Source organism: Pleurodeles waltl, chromosome 12 (assembly GCF_031143425.1).
Source record: "Pleurodeles waltl isolate 20211129_DDA chromosome 12, aPleWal1.hap1.20221129, whole genome shotgun sequence".
Taxonomy (NCBI): domain Eukaryota; kingdom Metazoa; phylum Chordata; class Amphibia; order Caudata; family Salamandridae; genus Pleurodeles; species Pleurodeles waltl.
The window spans coordinates 363514969-363535889 of NC_090451.1; the positions used below are offsets into that span (position 1 = coordinate 363514969).

Below are 20921 nucleotides of genomic sequence, written 5' to 3' on the forward strand. Positions count from 1 at the left end.
GAAAGTGATGGGCATACAGTGAGCGTGGTTAAATGTCCACAATACTTACAACAAGTCAAAGCTCCTGCACGCTCGACCTAAAAAGGATAAAGGGCAGAGTGAATCAACTCTAACCCCAGGCCATATTTAGTGCAATACTGCTGCACTAGACCAACTCGCATAACAGCCATTCAAACAATAAAACACATTCAAATTAAATGCATATGACAAAACACTTAAAAGCAAATAAATTTAAACAACAAGACACAAACCAACATTATATCACATTCATAGTTGTTACTGTCAAAGTAGTAAGGGCATTGTGATATGTAATCTTATGTGTAAGACGATTTATAGCATTCGTAATTGCATTTGTTTAATTTAGTGTGAGATCATGAGTAAAGTATTTGTGATAATATGGTAGTTGTGCAAGATATAGATTGTGGTTCTAAGCATAACATACATAGATCAGTAGCTTTTAATCTGTGTTTTAATTGAATTTCTAAGCTTTGTTATTGTGTTTTATTCAAAGCCAACTATCACTCGATAACTTCCCTTTAACCACTGATAGAGATCTGTATAAATGCTTTCCCTTTTATTCAAATACTAGAATATGTCATTTCTGCCAGGAAGGAGGGTGCTTATTACTTCCATGGAGACTCCCCTGAGAGAAAACTGGTATCATACGTAAGAAACCATTCCTTCTCTCTCAAGGGATCTCCATTAATAGTCATAAGCTTTGACTACAGTACCCACGAAAAAGGGGTGGCAAGGACAGAGAACCCAATCAACTGATCAGATTAAGCAAATAGATTTATCAGGGAAGATTCTCCAACTTGAGCATCTGTTCTAGCATTAGAATCCAAAAAATAGTGTCTGGTAAAATAGCTAATATATCACCATGTGGCCACTTTACAGATCTCAGCAATTGGAATATTTCTCAATAAAGAAGCTGTAGCCTCGTTCCATCTAGTGGAATGAGCTTTAGGTCTACCGGACAGAGCCTTTTTTGCCTTCTGATAGAATAACAGAATGCAAGACACTATTCACTAGGATATGAACTGTTCGGGCATTACTAAACCTGTACAGACCGGCCCATAGTTTACAAACAATTGGTCCGACTTGCAGACAAATTTTGCTTTATCCAGATAGTACTTTAAGACTCGCCTGATGTGTAGAGAACGGAGAGACCTTTCAGCTGGTGTGGAAGGGTGTTGAAAGAAGGTAGGCAAAGGAATGGTCTGATTAATATTAAAATCTGAAATAACTTTCAGTATGAAATATGGATGAGCCCTCATTACCACCTTACTAGAATGCAAACCCGTGTATGGTTCATGAGAAAATAATGCCTGAATTTCGCTAACCCTACATGCTGATGTGATCGCTAGAGGAAAGCAGCTTTCCAAGAAAGATGTTGCAATGGGAATTTATGAACATGCACAGACAGGGCCAGCATCAGTTGTAAAATGACTATATTCAGCTCCCAGGCAGGAGATGGATGCCTTATGGGAAGTAAAACCTTTTTCAAACCCTCTAAAAAAAAAAAAAAATCCTTGATAAAAGGAATTTTGAAAAGAAAAAAAAAAAAAAGAAGTTGGTGAATGCCATTTTCTGTAGGCAGTAATTGCAGCCAAATTAACTTTTTTACAAAAGAATTATAAGTCCGATTTGGCCAGGTAAAGCAAGTATGGAAGTATCACTTCTTCTTGGTACTTGGTTGGATCAAAGTTCTCGGTAGATACAGAATCTCTTCCATTTGAATGAATAAGAAGAACGTTTGGATGGATGTTTTGCCTCCTCAAGAAGGTTCATACAGTTTTGTGGCAGATTCAAATGTGCATATTGTACCAGCTCAGGAGCCATGTTGCCAAGCTCAAAGATGAGAGATTGGGGTGAACCATCTGTCCACCAAACTTTATGAGAAGCTCTGGTCTGCACGTCAGCCTTATGTGTGGGCACTTCCACATGTGGAGAAGTTCCGCGAACCACCATTGTCAGGCCACTCCAGAGCTATCCAGACCATTCTAGCCCTCGAGTAAGACAGTTTAATGAGAACTGCTGGAATCAGGTTGATCCGAGTAAAGTCACAGAGAAATTTGTTGGACCAATTAATCCATAGGGCATTCCCCGGTGTCTCTGGTTAGAAGTACCTCAGGAGAAGCCTGAGCATTTTTTGATTTCTGCAGTGGTGAATAAGTATGTTGGGAGTATCCCACATGCTGGAAATGCTTTGCACAACATTTGTTGTGAAGGACCCATCTGGGGTTTTCCTGAAGGACTCTGCTTCATGTGTGTGCTTGAACATTTTAAACACCTGGGAGATGGGTTGCAGAGATCCGCAGGTCTCTGGCTATCAGCAAATTCCAAACTGTGTGGGCTTCGTGCAACAATGTCCTAGACCTTGCTCCCCTCTGCTTGTTGAAGTAGTACTTGATTGTCATGTTGTCAGGGATTACATCTTGAAGGATGGGAGAAAAGCCTTCAATGCTAAGTGAATGGTTTGTAGTCTGGGGAGATCGAGGTGTTAAGTTCTCTCCCTCGGAGACCATGTTCCTTGGATTTGAAGGTGATCTACATGCACTCCCCAACTTCACAGAGAGGCATCTATGACTATTGTCTGAGATAGAGCATCCTGACGAGACGGCATCCCTAGGTGTAGGTTTGCGGAAAACACCATTTAAGGGACTGCTTAGCTTTGGGAGATAGTGTGAACTTGTCCTCCCAACTGCCTGAATATTGATCCCACTGATCCTCCAGACACTTTTGAAGTGGCCTCATGTGGAGACAGGCAATCAGAGTCAGAAAAATGCACCACGTCATCGAGCCGAGGAGAGATGAAACTGTCCTCACCGTGAGATGATTGCTTTGAGAGAGTGGCACTTAAGACGGATTGATAAACTCTCCTCCAAAGGATAAACTCTTGCTTGTCAGTATGGATAGTGCCACCTAAGTAATGCAGAGATTGGACTGGAGTAAAGGTCGATTTGTAGCGATTAACATGCAGTACTAATCAGTGGTGAAGATTGCTCGCAACTGATAATGAAGTTGGGCTTCTTGTGGTGCTGACATTTTGATCAGCCAATTGTCTAGGTATGGATAGACAAATTCTGAGCTTTCTGAAATGTACAGTGACCACCGCCATACACTTCGAGAAAGTTCTGTGGGCTGATTTGAGGCCGAAAGGAAACATCTTGTACTGGTAGTGATCATGACCTATAACAAACCAAGAGTTTGAAGTGTTTTCTCGCTATTGAAATATGAAAGTAAGCATCTTAAAGGCCTATCGAACAAAGCTAGCCTCCTTGATGTATTTCAGGATAAATCTGGCACAATGCACATTTTCAGACTTTTTCTTTTCAAACCCATTTGTTGGCTATCTTCAGAACTAGAATGGGTCTGATTTTGTTTTTGGGGGCTTTTCTTTTCACAAATTTTTTTTTAGGAGTAAATCCCCATGTCTCGCCGTTTGCACTTCCGACAGCAGCATCTGCAGATATTGATTGGATTGTTTTGGTGGGATATTTGGCACAGGATTGGTAAACCTGAGACAATTCTCATTCTATACAATATTTAAAATACAGGCGTCCTTCCTGATGGGTTGCCACTGTCAGGCACTGAGAGATACTTCCCCCTACCGGAGTGGGTAACGGATGAGGGGGAAATAGAGATTCACTGTTTGAAGCCTGTTGTAGGTTCTCCCCCTTGGGCAACCTGGTGGCTTGCCCTTGCTTTGGGAGGGCGACACGGTTGTTATTGATAACGTCTTTATTGTTGCTGTTGACCTTAGTACCACGGAGGGGTTTGAACCACCTGCGTGTGATAACGTTGTTGGTAAGGCTTGTAGATATGCTTTTGCTGTTCTTATATTTCCGAGACATAGCCCCTTTAGAGTCTCCATCTCACACTTCATCTGAGCCATCTCGTCAACTGCATGACTGTCGAACAAGGTGGATCCTGAGAAGGCAAGATTAATAATATGTTGTTGAGCTTCTAGTTTAAGTGCTCCTCGGCGAAGCCAAGAATGCCATCCGAAGGCCAAACCATGACAGTACTCGTGGGCTGCAAGTGAGGAGTCGGCAGCAGCACTAATGATTTGGTTGAAGACCATAATGCCCTCGTTTACCACCTCAAGATAGTCCTCTCTAGGGAGTTCATCTGCAAACATTTGTAAAAAGTCCCACAAAGGTCTATCATATCTGCCCAGCAGAACCAATTGCTGCTTTCATGGTGGTAGCAGCTGCACCACAAACCTTGCGCCCCACTGAATCCAACTTCTTACTCTTAGTCTTGTGACACTGTGGACGGAGTACTGGAGTACAGTTTCTTTGCTGTAAGAATAACCACAGAATCAGGGGGAGGGTCTGAGCGAAGAAACAGTTGATCCTGTTCCAGAGGTCTATATTCCTTTTGTAGCCTTGGCAGAGGCAATTTAGCTGAAGCCGGTATGAGGAACAGCTCCATGGCCGGTTCCAATAGACCTGGAACAAGAGGCAGGAGTTGCCTGGACGCGGTACAATGGTGAACCGTCTAAACAAATTATCAATGTAGATGGAGTTGGAGCAAGCATTGGAAGATCCAATTTTGATGAGCCTCTCACAAATACTTACTGAAAGATATTTATGTCATCTGGATAGACCCTTGGTTGAGGAGAATCAAGACAGTGTTGGTGAGTATCTGCCCGGGCTGGAGAAGGACGAAGAAGGTGGTCAAATGACATTTGGACCGTGTTCCAGACCTAGACACTTGATGACGATGTGTGTGAAAAAGAGGATGGTCATGATTTAGAACGGGAGACCTATGGTGATGTCTGGAATATGTTGAGCGATGACAATCTTGATAGTCGAGGAGAAGGTAAAAGGAGGGGACATTGAGGGACCAGAGGTTGCAGTGGTGGAAGAGATGCTGGGGAAGAAGGTGGAACAGGAGCTAGAGCAAGTGGAGGAGGCAGATGAAGAGGAGAGCCTGGTAGCAGGATAGGAGTAGAGAAAACACCCTGAAGAACGGAGAGTCCAATGTTGATGAAAGACGTCTTGATCTTGAATTTCTGACTTTCTCCATAGGTCTAGATTGCCCTTATATTGACAGACTTCAACCTCAAATTACTCCTATGCCTCGACAGACTCCTCAATGCTAAACTTCTTCTGCACCTCGAAGTCATGGTATCTCTCGACGTCAACCTCCTATGTCTCAGCATTGAATGTTGTATCCGCTTCGACGTCGACCCATCCCTCAATGGCAAATATGTAGGGACAGTACTTTGACTTAACGTCGCTCCTGGAATGCCATTGTTTTGGGAGGAGGGATTCTCTTTTTGGCTCTCCCACACCTGAAATACTCAGAGGAAGGTGGCAGAGCCCCGGTAGAGGACTGACCCTCTTCTTGCCCTCTGGATGCCCCACCTTCTGATTGCGCCTGTCATCTGTATCTCTTTTCTACACAATGGAGGCAAATCTTCTCCCTTTCCAGGGTGCACCAGGAAAACTTCCTGCAGTGTAGACATCTGTCAGGAATATGTCTCTCAGGAAGGCGGATGGTGCACACACCATGAGGGTCTGACTTGGCCTTCTTTCTTCCACAGACAGGACACTTGTCAAATAAAGATAGTGTTTTATTTGAAAACATTGAAATAACAAACAGACTGAACAGATGAAAACCGTCAAATGAAAAAGTTGTCAAAAAGTTATAGTGAGATTTTTGAAGGAAAAAAGCCAAAGGGGGCCTAGCTTTGTGCTCCAAAATCCTGACACCATGAGCCAGAAAAAAAGAATTGAAGCAATTGCCGGGCATGGATACTGGTAGGTAGGTGTGTGTGTCTGTAGGTGTGTGTGTAGGTGTGTGTGTGTAGGTGTGTGTCTGTAGGTGTGTCTGTAGGTGTGTGTGTAGGTGTGTGTCTGTAGGTGTGTGTGTAGGTGTGTGTGTGTGTGTGTGTCTGTAGGTGTGTGTGTGTGTGTGTGTGTGTGTCTGTAGGTGTGTGTGTGTGTGTGTGTCTGTAGGTGTGTGTGTGTGTGTGTGTAGGTGTCTGTAGGTGTGTGTGTGTGTGTGTGTAGGTGTCTGTAGGTGTGTGTGTGTGTGTGTGTGTAGGTGTCTGTAGGTGTGTGTGTGTGTGTGTGTGTGTAGGTGTCTGTAGGTGTGTGTGTGTGTGTGTGTGTAGGTGTCTGTAGGTGTGTGTGTGTGTGTGTAGGTGTCTGTAGGTGTGTGTGTGTGTGTAGGTGTCTGTAGGTGTGTGTGTGTGTGTAGGTGTGTGTGTGTAGGTGTGTGTGTGTGTGTGTGTGTCTGTGTGTGTGTCTGTAGGTGTGTGTGTGTGTGTGTGTGTCTGTAGGTGTGTGTAGGTGTGTGTCTGTAGGTGTGTCTGTAGGTGTGTGTGTAGGTGTGTGTCTGTAGGTGTGTGTGTAGGTGTGTGTGTGTGTGTGTCTGTAGGTGTGTGTGTGTGTGTGTGTGTGTCTGTAGGTGTGTGTGTGTGTGTGTGTGTGTCTGTAGGTGTGTGTGTGTGTGTGTCTGTAGGTGTGTGTGTGTGTGTGTGTAGGTGTCTGTAGGTGTGTGTGTGTGTGTGTGTAGGTGTCTGTAGGTGTGTGTGTGTGTGTGTGTAGGTGTCTGTAGGTGTGTGTGTGTGTGTGTGTGTGTAGGTGTCTGTAGGTGTGTGTGTGTGTGTGTGTGTAGGTGTCTGTAGGTGTGTGTGTGTGTGTAGGTGTCTGTAGGTGTGTGTGTGTGTGTAGGTGTCTGTAGGTGTGTGTGTGTGTGTAGGTGTGTGTGTGTAGGTGTGTGTGTGTGTGTGTGTCTGTGTGTGTGTCTGTAGGTGTCTGTAGGTGTGTGTGTCTGTAGGTGTCTGTGTCTGTAGGTGTGTGTGTCTGTGTCTGTAGGTGTGTGTGTCTGTGTCTGTAGGTGTGTGTGTCTGTGTCTGTAGGTGTGTGTGTCTGTGTCTGTAGGTGGGTCTGTGTGGGTCTGTAGGTGTGGGTCTGTGTGGGTCTGTAGGTGTGGGTCTGTAGGTGTGGGTCTGTAGGTGTGGGTCTGTGTGGGTCTGTGTGGGTCTGTGTGGGTCTGTGTGGGTCTGTGTGGGTCTGTGTTCATACTGATTTACTTTTTTAAACAATCTGAATAAATTGGACATGCAGCCTTGTATTCTGTAGGTGTGTGTCTGTAGGTGTGTGTCTGTAGGTGTGTGTGTCTGTAGGTGTGTGTGTCTGTAGGTGTGTGTGTCTGTAGGTGTGTGTGTCTGTAGGTGTGTGTGTGTGTGTAGGTGTGTGTGTGTGTGTCTGTAGGTGTGTGTGTGTCTGTAGGTGTGTGTGTGTCTGTAGGTGTGTGTAGGTGTGTGTGTCTGTAGGTGTCTGTAGGTGTCTGTAGGTGTGTGTGTCTGTAGGTGTGTGTGTCTGTAGGTGTGTGTGTCTGTAGGTGTGTGTGTCTGTAGGTGTGTGTGTCTGTCTGTGTGTCTGTGTGTGTGTGTCTGTGTGTGTGTGTGTGTGTGTGTGTCTGTGTGTGTGTCTGTGTGTCTGTGTGTGTGTCTCTGTGTGTGTCTCTGTGTGTCTGTGTGTGTGTGTGTGTCTGTCTGTGTGTGTGTGTGTGTGTTCATACTGATTTACTTTTTTAAACAATCTGAATACATTTTGACATGCAGCCTTGTATTCTAGGCTGCAAACTATTCATGTCGTAAGTGTTTCTCCAGGCCTTACTGAAGAAAGGCGAACATCTACACTTTAGAACCCATATTCTAAAGAAGTGCCCAGAGATCCCTACACATGGGTGGGGCTATTCAAAGCTTATGACTATCGATGGAGATCCCCGGAGAGAGAACTACCTACAGTTCATTAATAATCACATTTTCCATAACCCGGATAGATGATTAGTGGCCACAGGTACCATTGGGGGCATGGGCGAATCTTCAATGGGAACTAGCTGTATAGCGAATGATGACCAACCTTTTTTGTAGACATGGTTGGTGAAAACCTTTCCCTTTTGTCACCTAATATACTGCTAGCATGTGCTATAAATGTAGTCCTAAATCCATGTAAATGTAGGAGAATTATGAATAAGGGTAGAAAATTAAGTGCAAAAACCAGCACACTAAGCTATTATACAGTGCCTTGACTATAGTTAGAAAGCGACAACCAAGCTACTGTTACTGTAAATAACTGCCAGCGAGACTTGCATATCTGTAAAAACAGCACTTACACCAAGAACAGGAATTTAACTATGATTCCACCCCTTATGCAATCATTCTTTGTGTCTTACCTGTGGTAGCATTCCAAAACCTTGCTGCCTCCGATCAGGCTGGAGGCAGACCTCACTACAATGGTTATGTAGAACACACAGGTAAACCTTGGCGAATGGGATTACTTAGAATCCAAAAGTGATGGGCCAGCTCAAGAGTCATAAAGGCATCTTTGGTAAAACTAGGTTTGGTCACTTTTGAAGAAGTTTAAGTTGGGGAGGCAGAGCTTCACAGACATTTTAGTATAAATAAATGTGAGAAATAAACAAACTAGAGATCCTCTTCAGAGAACAGCATGCACGTTACACCTAGTCTACATAAGTTTATTTTCCAAATGTTTTTGCACAGCAGCTCATTATTAGTTGTATCTGTGGATGCGAGAAGATAAAGGAATGGTCTGGGTCTCTCTCCGACACAAAATAAGTAATTCATGAGATCAATCACTTACAAGGTGTCTCATAGGCATACAGGTGAAAGGAAATGGAATACTGCCTTGAAAGTTTCCACAGCTCAGATGGGATCCTTACCTGGTTGGTGAAGCGTCAACAATAACAGTATGCTGTAACATACAGGTTTTCTTCTCCCTTATTACATCGATACCAAAGGTTGGAGCAGCTTAGTCTGTGTGTAATATGTGGGAGTTGTTGACAGAGGTAAAAACCTAGGCCTTTTTGTACCGAGCCCCTAGAGCTTGGAATAAGATTCTCGAGGCTCTCTGAACATCACCAATGTCATTAGAATTCAAAAATGAATTTGAGATGGTTCTCCCAAAAGAGGTGAAACACAGGCATAAATGTGGCTCATTACTTAATGTTGAGATCAAGCTGCTGGCCTTGATCCTGGCCACTAGGCTGCTGCAGGTAATCACACCCTTGATACAACGAGACCAATCAGGATTTATGCCTGGTAGGTCAGCTCGCCTTAACCTAAGACGCACACACAACTGGCTAAACACTATACGGGTGCACTCAGCACTACATGTCTTTCTCTCCTTGGATGCAGAGAAAAGTGCTTGACGCAGTCCATTGGCCCTTCCTTGAGCAGACACTTCTCAATTTTGGATATGGCCCGCACTTCAGGAAATGGGTGGCAATACTTCACAAGAGCCCAGTTGCAACAATCAGAGCCAATGGGAAAACTTCAACCGCATTTTCAACTGGTAGAGGAACCAGACAGGGTTGTCCCCTTTCTCCGCTCCTGTTCGCCCTGACAGTGGAGCCTTGCGTGTGGTTTGGCAGCATCCCACTGGGGTTAGAGGGTTTCACGTCACGGAGTAGGGCGATCTGGAGGAAAAAATATTATTATACACTGAAGATATCCTCCTGTACATCACTGAACCGGTATTCACCATCCAAACACTTTTCTAGGTACTTCGGGACCATGGGGCCCACTTGGGCTACATGATTTATCAGGACATTATTATAAGAACCCAGCAGGTTGCCTGACTCACTGCCATTGCCCTGTGGTCTTTGGGTGGCCGACAACGGCTTCCAGTATCTAGTGATATTTATTCCCTCAAAGAAAGAGCTGTGGACATGCCGCAATGTGGGGAGGGTTCTCTTAGACTTTCAGGCCAAAGTGGTAAGGTGGAGGGGTCTACCCCTCACCCTGATAGGACATGCGCCCATGTTTAAAATTATCACACTCCCCAAATTCACATATGTGCTCTAAATTACTTACTATCCAGTCTCCCAAACATTATTCAGCAAAATTAACAGGGAGATGAGGACCCTGCTTTTGGACGGACATCACCCGAGAGCCTTGCTATAAACGCTCCAGCGTAACCAATATAACGGTAGGTTGGCACTCCCAGATATTGAAGGATACTATTGGGTGTCTCAATTAATTAATATAAACTGGATTTATGCCCCACAAGATCACTCAACGTTCCATCTGGAATGTGATCTATTAGCACACCGAACCCATTTGCACTACCTTTTCAGATATTACAACCAGCCACTAGGGTGGCACTGGAAGCATGGAATAAGGCCACGAAGGGGCTGGGATGGGACCACAGGATTACTAGGGAAATGCCCCTATGGAAAGGTGCCTAATTGCAACAATTCACAAAACTACAAGGCTTTGAACAATGGGTTACCACTGGTATCTCCAAGGTAAATATCCTGGAACAGGGAGACATTATGACCTTCTCTTCAGAGTTCAATATGAACTAGACCCAGTTTCTTAAGTATGCACAACTGAGACATGCTTGGCTGGCCAAAGGGTTGCAGGATGCAGTCTTGCCTGTGTACCCCCCCCCACCTCCTGCCCCAGAGCGATATTAACCTATGACAAACTGAGAAGGGGACCCATCTCTGCCACATATAAAAGGATTAATAATAACATGCCTGACAGCCTAGGCCAGCTGCTGGAAAGGTGGCATGGAGATGTGGGGGAATTCTAAGACGTAGATTGGGAGGAGGCATTGATGCACCCATGCAAAGTGGCCATTAAGTCACGCTTGTGCCGAAAACAGTTTAAAATTCTGCACGGGGTTTATTAGGATTGCAGCAAACTACATAAAATGGGGAGGGCGCGGGCCCCAGATTGCCTGAATTGTGAGGAAGATTGCGGGACCTTCATCCACACAACATGGGAGTGCTCACACAAGACAATGCTGGGCTAAAATTCTTAAGGAGCTTGGAGTCTTAGTCTTTAGGTATGCGAGTGTTAAACGGTAGTTTTCAATCAGATAGCCCACCGGAGTGGACTTATTACTCAACTACGGCATGCTCCGTTATAGATTACACAGTGGTTACACTAACTCTCTTGGGTAGGGTAAAACCCTTCAGTATAAAAAAAAAAAACACAGTAGTGACCATGGGCAGCAAAGAATTGTGCTTTCAGCGCAGGTAAAATATCATCAACAGGCTCCCTTGTGCTTTGGGGACGGCACTACGATAAATTATCGAAGGCTCATCTGGTCTAGTAGATTGGACTTTCAAAGTAAGGAGTTAGACGAAAGTTACTAAAAGAAAGTTTAGATGGCTGATATGGCAATAAGGTTAAGCAGTGGGCGAATTTTCTGAATAGAATAGTGGAAAAAGTGGAAAAGAGGTCCCAAAAGGAACGGTAGTGCAGGAAAAAAAGAAGCAGAATAAAATTGTCCATCTCTTCTTGGTTGATAAGGAAACAGAGTAAACTACTGCAAAAGAAAATTAGGAAAGACCCACTTAATAGAAGTCTACGTTGTGCCCTGGTTAAACTAAACAGGTGGTTACAAAGAATGGTTTGGGAAGAGAAAAAGAAAGTAAATTATTCCTTTTGGGCTAAGGTGCTATATTTATCAAAACAAAATAATTCAAGGCAGTTTTGGAAAGTTGTTAATAGGATAAATCGCCCCAGAACCCAATAGTAAACTCTAATATAGCAGCACAGACATGGGTAAATTTAATAAAAGAAATATTTAAAATATCGTTAATTGGCTTTCGAGAAGAAGATCCTAGAGCTGATAATACGAGGAAGTAAGGTCCAGGAACCAAAGTCATTGTAATAGACAGCTTTGCGGGGGATCAGCTAACAAAAAATACTGTTAAGTTGCAGGCAAGATGGTGCCCCGGATCCAAATGGGTTACATCAAGCCTTGAACTCATCTAATACAGTTATTGGTACTGGTATTAACTTCAGTCTATAATTGTGTGTTACAGCAGCAGATTGTGCCAGATTCATGGCGGGGGTCAATATTAAACCCTATATAGAAGAAAGGTAATGGGGACTTACCGAAAAAGTTATCGGCTGATTAACCACCAAGACATAGAATCTAAGTATTCTGCTAGTTTACTACTATGTGAATTACATGATTGGGCAACAGAAAGAAAACGTGTACCATTGAATCAAACAGGGTTTACACAAGGAGTTGGAATGGAGATAAATATATTGACCTTGTCCTTATTAATGGATCAGTAAATCCTTAAGAAGCAACCAATGTATCAATTTTAAAATCTGCTTTTGATTCTGTAAATCGGAATTTGCTTTTTAAGTAAAATAAATAAATAAATAAATAAATAAATAAACAAACTTACAGCTTTGGGTATTCCACTTGCTCTTCTTAAAGTTATTCAGCTCCTTTATTCTAACACCTGGCTGAGAATACGAATTGGGGATGGATCTGTTTTATCAAGGAAAATATATGCCTTTCAGGGATTAAAACAAGGCTGTGTCCTGGGGACCTAATTATTTGATCTGTGTTTAGCAGATCTGTCAAATGAACTTTAAGTAGTAAACTAACACTCACCTACACTGGGTCCTATGTGTAATCCTAATCTGCCTTATGCAGATGATGTTATTCTTATAAACCAAACAAACAAGGATTGGGTTGCAAAGATTTATGGAAAGGTTATCAGATTATTCACAGAAAACTGGGTTTATAGTGAACTTAAAAAGACGAAGGTAATGGAATGCAGCCGTAGGATAAATAAAAATCATAGATGGTCTTTAAATGGAGAACAGATGGAGCAAGTACAATCTTATCGATATTTGGGAGTACTTTGTTTGATGAACGTGGATGTTTTACCCAGTATAAGAAAAAACTTGGAAGAAAAGGCATACTACTGGGTGTAGCATTTTCATCTTTAAAAAGATCCTTGAATGGCCCTAGTATTTCACCATTATGAAAAGTGATACAAGCCAAGTTGGTACCTAGTTTGACTTATGGTAGTGAATCACTGCGTAAACGTGATGTTATATGTTTAAACACAATTATAATAAAATTGTATAGGCTGTTTTTGTTTTTTTAACATACCCGTAAACGCATCTCCTTCACAAATACGTTTAGAGTTTGGGTTAGTAAACCAGATAATAGCCAAAAAAAAGGGGTCTACGCAAAGAGTTGGTACACAATTAAAAATGAATAAGAGGAATGATCTGTGCCAGGTGTTGTGGCAAGAACTCCAGAGAAATATCGGGACTCCTGCTTCCCTTTATCTGGATCTGACAATAAATGACTTAGGGTTGCATGAAATCTAGGAAGATGATTTATCAGTAGCATGTTTTAAGAGAGTAATAAACAGTAATATAAAAATGCTGTCTTGATTGGAAGATAAAGAAGCATTATCAAAAGATCACATGTATGGGGGATGTTGAATGATTATAAGTTCCTTCAATATCAGCTCTATTTTGAAGCAGGCTGGTCCTTTGTCTTAAAATCAGGATTCTTGCACTTTCGATTAGGGAAGCTACTTAAGAGAAAGGGCAAGCTTGAAGGAGAGTTGCAATTTATGTGAGAATGGGAATAGGAATCTTATACATTTCTGATGTATTCAGGGGTGTGGAATTTCGATCGCCCAAAGCAGGACATACTGCTTGGGGTCAAGGGCAACAAAGTTTTCATGTTTATTTTGTCCTTGGGACAAGTAGGCCCAACCCCTTGCAGCACAAACCCTTTGGCTGTCAGTTTACAAAGAATGGAAGTGTCTGCAGTTGAGGTAATGTGTGTCCATATTTTAATGCTGTTTGAACCTGTATTTATGGTTCATTAATGAAAAGCCTTCAGGTTGAGCGCTGTAAATAAACGTTTTAAGTTCACACTGCACTACTGGCAGTGGTTCCAGTTTAAAAAAAAAAAAGAAAAGTGTACACTTGTTTGAAAAGTTGAACATTATGAGGCTAATTAGGATACTCCCAGAATGCTTCCTGATTAGATGCAAATATTTGCAGAAGCATGCAAGCAAGAGTGATGATTGTTTGCTTTCAAAATAAAATGTAAGTGGGGAAAGAAAGGTTTGGCTACTATGAAACTTTAGGTGCTATTTCTTTGATGCTTCATTTAGTAAAATGTGTTGATGCATGTTAGAACTTCTAAAAAATATTCCTAACGAAAATCAGTGTAACCGTTTCTAACAAGATTGTGGGAAGCATAAAAATAAACAAGCACTGGCAAAGCCAACCAATCCGACATTTTTTTAGAGTCTTTTGGTTTCGTCAATGTGCGTCTTCTTTTGACATGGCTTTTGTAACACTTTATTGTTGTGGGAGCTGCCAGGGTCTCACCATTGTAACAAACACTGGCAAAAATAAAAAGTTTCTCGTCTCAAAAAGCACACACTGCCACCAGAGGGATAAAAAAGGCCTGCAGCCCACCTCCAGGGTGCACGCTCAGAACAGCACCTGCTTTGAGTGAGTCTGGAGAGGGGGGCCTCAAAGTCCTTTGCAGGGCCTCCTCCAGTTTTGTTACACCATTGATTGCCACAGTAGTTCCTGGAACTGAACAAAACTACTTTATGTGCCAATATGCTCCTTGTAGAAGACCAGAATGCGATCACTCACAGTAAAGCCAGTTGATAGAGAGAAATAGAAGTTTAATAAAAACTAAATGTCCTTGTTAACATCAGATCTAACTAGGGGCCCATTTCTTAAAGAACGTCACAAAAGTGCACCCATGGTATATGTCTTTGAATTAGTGGCTTCCGTGAATTCACAAGAATTACAGGAGTAGACCAGGAAATCCTACTCATGGGAAATATTTGTGAACTGTATTTTAGCACAAGTTAATATGCATGTGTAGATTTGTTCATGGGAGAATCTATTGAGCGTTTACAAGTTCACTTTCCCTCTAACCACTTTTTTCCCAACCCTGCCATTGTCATGATTGCATTTCCGACATTTCTCTTGAGAAACGATTAGAGAAGAGCTGGTGAAAATCCTTAAAACATGAAAGTTAGTAGGTTTTCAGACTCAAAAGTCATTCCAGCCCTGGAACTATTGCTTACTGCTTTCTCCAACCCCAGTATGTAGATATGCAGAAAGGTGGCAAAATAAGGAAATTGTTATTGTAGGGATTGAAATTGCAAGTATTCAAGCCCTACTATAGTAGTAGCCCTGGTATAATCAGAGAGGCTATCATCAGAGTTCTTACATAATGAGATTGCTGCCATAATTTGTGGCTGCACTACATGGTATCAAAGGGGCAAATAGATTTGTTTACAGGACAAGTAGATTTAAGAAGCAACCTGTCCTATGTACAAAAATATATTTTATTTAACTCCACACCCCTGTGTATTTGTCCAGCCCTACTGCAAGAAAGAAGATGTCTGTTAAAATCTCTTTTTAATCAACGTGGCATACAAACATGCAGACAAGTAGCAATAGCATGTCTTAAACCAGATAATCCAATGTTGAACTTTCGTATGGTGCAATTGTTTAAAGTCAGCAGAGAAGAACATTTTAGTAAATAGGAGGATACATTCTCCTCTGGAGCCGGATGATGGACATTAAGAGATATCTGCACTGAAGTATGAGTTTCTCCATAAAGGTTGAGTCCATTTTTTGGACTACATCGAAAGTGGCTATTTTAAATTGTATTTTTTTTTAACCTCTTCGCTGCCAGGCCTTTTCCCCCTCAGATGCCTGGCCTCTTTTTGGCTATTTGGGGCAGTTCGCCCTTAGGCCCTCATAACGTTTTGTCCACATAAGCTACCCACGCCAATTTGCATCCTTTTTTCCCCCAGCATCTTAGGGATTCTAGAGGTACCCAGAGTTTATGAGTTCCCCTGAATGAGACTAAGAAATGAGCCAAAATACAGGGAAAATTTTGTTTGCTTAAAAAAAAAAAAAAAAAATGGGGAAAAAGGGCTGCAGAAGAAGCCTTGTGTTTTTTCCCTGAAAATGGCATCAATAAAGGGTTTGTGGTGCTAAAAATCACCATCTTCCCAGCTTTCAGGAACAGGCAGACTTGAATCAGAAAACCACATTTTAACACACAATTTTGGCATTTTACTGGAATATACCCCATTTTTAAGATTTTTTGTGCTTTCAGCCTCCTTCCAGTTTGTGACAGAAATGGGTGTGAAACCAATGCTGGATCCCAGAAAGCTAAACATTTCTAAAAAGTAGCCAACATTCTGAATTCAGAAAGGGGACAGATCGGGCTGATAGAAATATGCTGATCTGCCCCCAAGGGGGGCAGAATGGCCTAAAAACAATCCCTCCCCCCGCCAAGGGGGGTGACCCTTGCTTAAGGGGTTGCTCCCCTTATCAATATAAATAAAATAAAAAAATAATCCCTGGTGTCTAGTGGTTTCTGCCCCTCGGGGGAACATTGACCTAATTAATACAGGCTGATCTACCCCCGGGTGGGGGGCAGAAAAGGCCTAATAAAAAAAAAACTGCCCACCTGGGAGCGACCCGTGCCTAAGAGGTCGCTCCCCTTATGCCAATTTCGTAACAAAAAAACAAAAAAATCCCTGGTGTCTAGTGGCTTCTGCCCTCCCTGGGGACAGAAAAGGCCTAATTATTATTTGCCCCTCGGGGAGCGGCCCTTGCCCAAGGGGCCGCTCCCCTTATCACATAAAAAAAAAATCCCTGGTGTTTAGTGGGCATTTCTGCAGCCCGATAGCATTGCGATCAGGCTGCAGAAATGCACAGAATTACATCAAAATTAAGGAAAAGGCTTTCTTTTGATGTCTCTCCCTGCCCCCTCCTCCCGAGCGGAAGAGGAATGCTGAGCATTTCTCTTATTCATCGCGCTGGAAGCATGCTTCCAGCACGATGGGAGGTGACCTCTAATGAGACGTCATCAGACGTCACAGGGGGCAGGTGGAGGGGGTCGGGGGCAGAAGGGGGAAGCGATTCTCCTTCCATCCCTGCCCGTGGGAGGGAGTGGTAGGCCCACAGGGAGCGTTAGTGCTCCCCCTGTGGGCCGGGTCCAGAACGAGGTGGTTACATCCGTGGCGCCTGAACGCCACGCCACCGGACGTAACCACCTCATCGTCGTCAGCACCCAAGGGGTTAAGATAATGTAATATTTATGTATTTTATGTTTTTGGGTATCTGTGATTTTATTATGATAATATATTTTTGTAATGCTTTTTTATTAACTGTACAATACATTCATTCAAGTAATATAGACATCCCGAACTTCAAACTCCTTTGTTTGTTAGCTCTGGTGGTGGCCAAGAGAGATACAGCTAAATATTGGGGAGCAACAGAGATGCCCTCCGTACAGGAATGGCAATGGGGAATGGACTGTTACATGGCGGCAGAGAGGGTGACATATCGCAGCAGATGCTGTCCCCGTAAGTTTCATAATTATGGGTTAGACTTAATGGAAGGAGACATTGTCATAACCCCCAACCAGAACCCCAGCCAGAGCTAAGAGGAAACCACTTAACGCTTTATAGAGTATACATTGTCTCCCGACGCGAGGTGCCCGAATATCCTATAAAAAGTGTATTGATGACTATATGTTATGCCGACTGATGTATGCAAGGATCTACATGTTAAATGCCTTAAAAGTCTGACTGTATAACCATTGTTGGTGTTAATACTTGCATAAAAACATCAACAAAAATATATATATATTTTTTTAAAGAATGAATTAAAGAATCATCATTTAAGGTTATATTAGGTGGTCTGGTATGAGGTGGTGGTGTGATTTAGTGATGTGTGTATGTGCACCAGTCTACGCTCTATTCTTGATGAAAAGTTAAGAGGACTTAAACTAAACCAACAAAATTCACTAGCACTATGTCTGCACAGATATGACAATTCAACAATAAACAGGCATCCGTGGCAAATGAGTGTTAATGAAAATGCTCCCCACCTAACTAGTTAAAAATACATTAATGCACAACCTTCATACAAAAATAACCAACCTGAATTCTAACTTTTATCTACAAATATGAGGATTTTTCAAGTTGTGAAATTGTCAATTTACTAAAATCAGAATCAAATTGTACATCTCAGAAAAAGAAAAGTTTTGCACACCATGTAATAAACTAAGCCCTTGAAGCAAAGAAATCAGCATACTGGGTAATTTATTGGGTGAAAAACTGTGAAAGATGCAGCTTGTGTACGAATAAAACTTGAGCAGGTGTTTGAGTACAAATTACATTTACTTCTACACAGAGAAAGTAGCACAAGGCACAAGGGATTAACGGACACTCTTACCTGGCGGAGGAAGGTGATTGGCTGTTGTCCCATTGCATGTGCATCACCAATGTTTGCTTTGATGACTTCACTGAACGGCTTTTTTATACCCTAGTTGAAAGAGAGAGCATGTCTGTTAATAAGGAAAATGGCAAGACATGATTTCACAGGAAGTTGAGCTACATCCAAATCACGTTTTTGTTTGACACTGGCAGGCAGAGGGAATACAACTTCTGTTAGATAAAAAAAAAAAACAAAGATGCGTATGTGAAAAAGGAATTAAGGTTTTGGAATTAGGCTTTTCTAGAGCTTATGATTTCCACAGTGTGTGCTTTACAAAAAAGAATAAGGATGGATGCATAGCATGTTGTGCAGTGATTAGTTGGGTCACACTATCCACCTGCTGGGATGGCCCAGTTCTCTCAATGCCAAGCTTAAATGGGGATAGGTGGCTGGAGTATTCAATGGATTTAAGGAAGACTTCTACTTTTGTTTTGTATTACACCATCTTCAATCTCGCTAGGGTGCAATGTGCTTTACATATCAGAGCAACATTATGGAACTTAAATGAGTGCATAGTGCACATCAGTGTCAAAGTTTCTAAACGTTTACACACACAGAACAAAAGCCCGAAATGACAGTTAGCTAATACACGTTAAGGTTTTGGGTGGGCTCAGTCAGATGTAACCTCCAAAAATCCCTTTCAGCCATGATGGATTTTTGAGGAATGTTGCTCCCTGGGATTGATTTTTGCCATGCTTCCCAGGAAGTGGTCATCACAGGGGGAAGGACCCTGCCCCTGATTGGAGAACCAGGACCTCCCTGTTTTTCACCCAGAGGCAGGGATAAAACTGGCAGACCTGCACCCACACCTCAGATCCCTATCAGATTCCAACAAGGAAGAACTACAGGAGAGGAAGGACTGCCCTGCTGGACCCCCTGACCTGCTCCTGGACACTGCACTCTGGAGGACTGCACCAGCTGCACACTTGGGCTTCACCACTAAAAGGACCTGTCTTCTACTGCTTCAAGAAGGGACTCCCTGTTTGCTACAGGTGCAAAGGAGCTGCCCAGAGACCCCTGCATCAAGTCCTGCAAGCAGAGCCCAGCTGACCAGAGTCCAGAGGCTATTTGAGGATTCTGACCAGGTGCTTTCTGGGAATTGTAGTCCCAACTCCCAAGGAGCAACTCAGAGCTTCTGGAACCTTGAATCAAGTTGTGGACACTTCAAGGACACAAAAAGGACCTCTGGAAGAAGATCCAGAAGTTGAGACGTTTGGAGCAACTCCATAAGTTGAAGAGGTGCATTGTGGGAGTTTTAGTCCCAGACCCCAAGAGGCACACCAGAGCCTCTGAACCCTTGGCTGGTGCTGTGGACCACGTTCCTGAATCAAACACTTCTGAAAGTAAGTGTGACAGTGTTACCTCGTGGGTGGCCTGAACTCTGGACTTTGTTCCTTTCCAGTGTGACCGTTTTTAACCCTTTGAGCGCTACTTGCTTCTATGCGCAAGAAAGCATTAATTCTTTAAAAATTCGTATCTCCGGTTCCCCTTATCTGATTTTATTTGTTGTGGTGTAATTTTAAAGATAGAAATATTATCTATGTTTATAAATTGATTTTGGGTTTTTAAACTGTTTCCTGTGTTTTATTTAATCACTGATTTGTGATATTTGAATGCTTTACGCTTTGTCTTCTAAGTTAAGACTTGTCGCTTGTTGCCAAGCTACCAAGGGTTGAGCTAGGTTGCCAGAGTTAGTAGGACCTGGTGCTAATTGGGGGATTAGTCTAGTCAAATTTGTATAAAATTGTTCCAGTTTTTTTATCTAACAGGCTAAGCAATTTCTCTTCCCAAACTGCACAAAATGATTTAAGTACAGAATCAACTGTGTATATAAGTTCATCCCGCAGAACTCCTGTATCTCTATTATCAAATGTGGAATTGTCCAGATTCATATCGGGAACCGACAAGTGACAAGTAGAATGTTCCAAGTGTAGGGACGTTTTTCTCTTAGCCCCTAGATCACGTTTAGTGGGTTTAAAGCGGCCATCTGCTTACCTTTTTTTCGATGGTGGGGAGACCACGGGGAAACAGTCAATGACAGGCTCTTTAGGGGCGCTTGCATAAGAAAAACTTCTGTACCAGGCTGTGGTACATTAATCGTAGGAGCTGACAATGGGGTCCCATAAGTAGACTTAATTGAGATAATAGGCTCAAGGGGTGAGTTCTGAGTGGATTTCTCAACATCCCCAATTTTTTCTTCAACCTGCACTAGTTCAGTTTCTATGGCCCCAATAAAGGATGACAGGTAACTAGAAATTGATGATTGAGTCAAAGGGCCCTGAGCACCCTCACCCTTTTGTGTACGTATCTTCCTCTTGCCCATTGCAACCAGTAATTTGCACCCCTTAAATAACCAATGTAAAACCACATTAGCAGTGCACTTTATCCTATCCCTGAAAAAGGGGAGAATGCAGGGCAAGTGGAGGTAACCCAGAGCCTGAACAGAGTAAACAAAGACTGTCACAGCACAGTCTTAAGACAAATTATTTTACCTTAAGCAGTGAAGACTTCCTCCGATCGTGTTACTTGTTGTTCACCTTCTCAAAAACACTTTTCAGGCGGGTGGCCGGGCCCGGCCTCATCCAGTCGCTGACAGGCGTGGAACGGGCCCACTCTTGGCCCGGGCTTTGCCCAGGCGCGGCCCGCAACACGAACGTCCTGTAGCGCTACAAGCGCTCAAAGATTTCTGACGACGACGCCTGGGCACATGAGTGTTCTAGGACACAGAGTCCCCTTCTCTGTGGCTTTGGCTGTGACTGGTAGCAGGATTTAAAAGTTCTAGAGTGGTTACCACACGAGGGATGGTGCCCTG

At 42.9% G+C, this 20921-nt stretch overlaps 1 protein-coding gene across 1 annotated transcript in view; it reads right to left on the minus strand.

Moving 5' to 3' along the window:
• Nucleotides 1-20921, minus strand: part of GPT2 (glutamic--pyruvic transaminase 2) — a 235962-nt gene that overhangs the window by 150413 nt on the left and 64628 nt on the right. The window contains exon 2 of the mRNA XM_069216618.1: nt 18068-18157. Within this exon, the coding sequence (XP_069072719.1) occupies nt 18068-18157 (90 nt within the window). The remainder of the gene's footprint in view (nt 1-18067; nt 18158-20921) is intronic.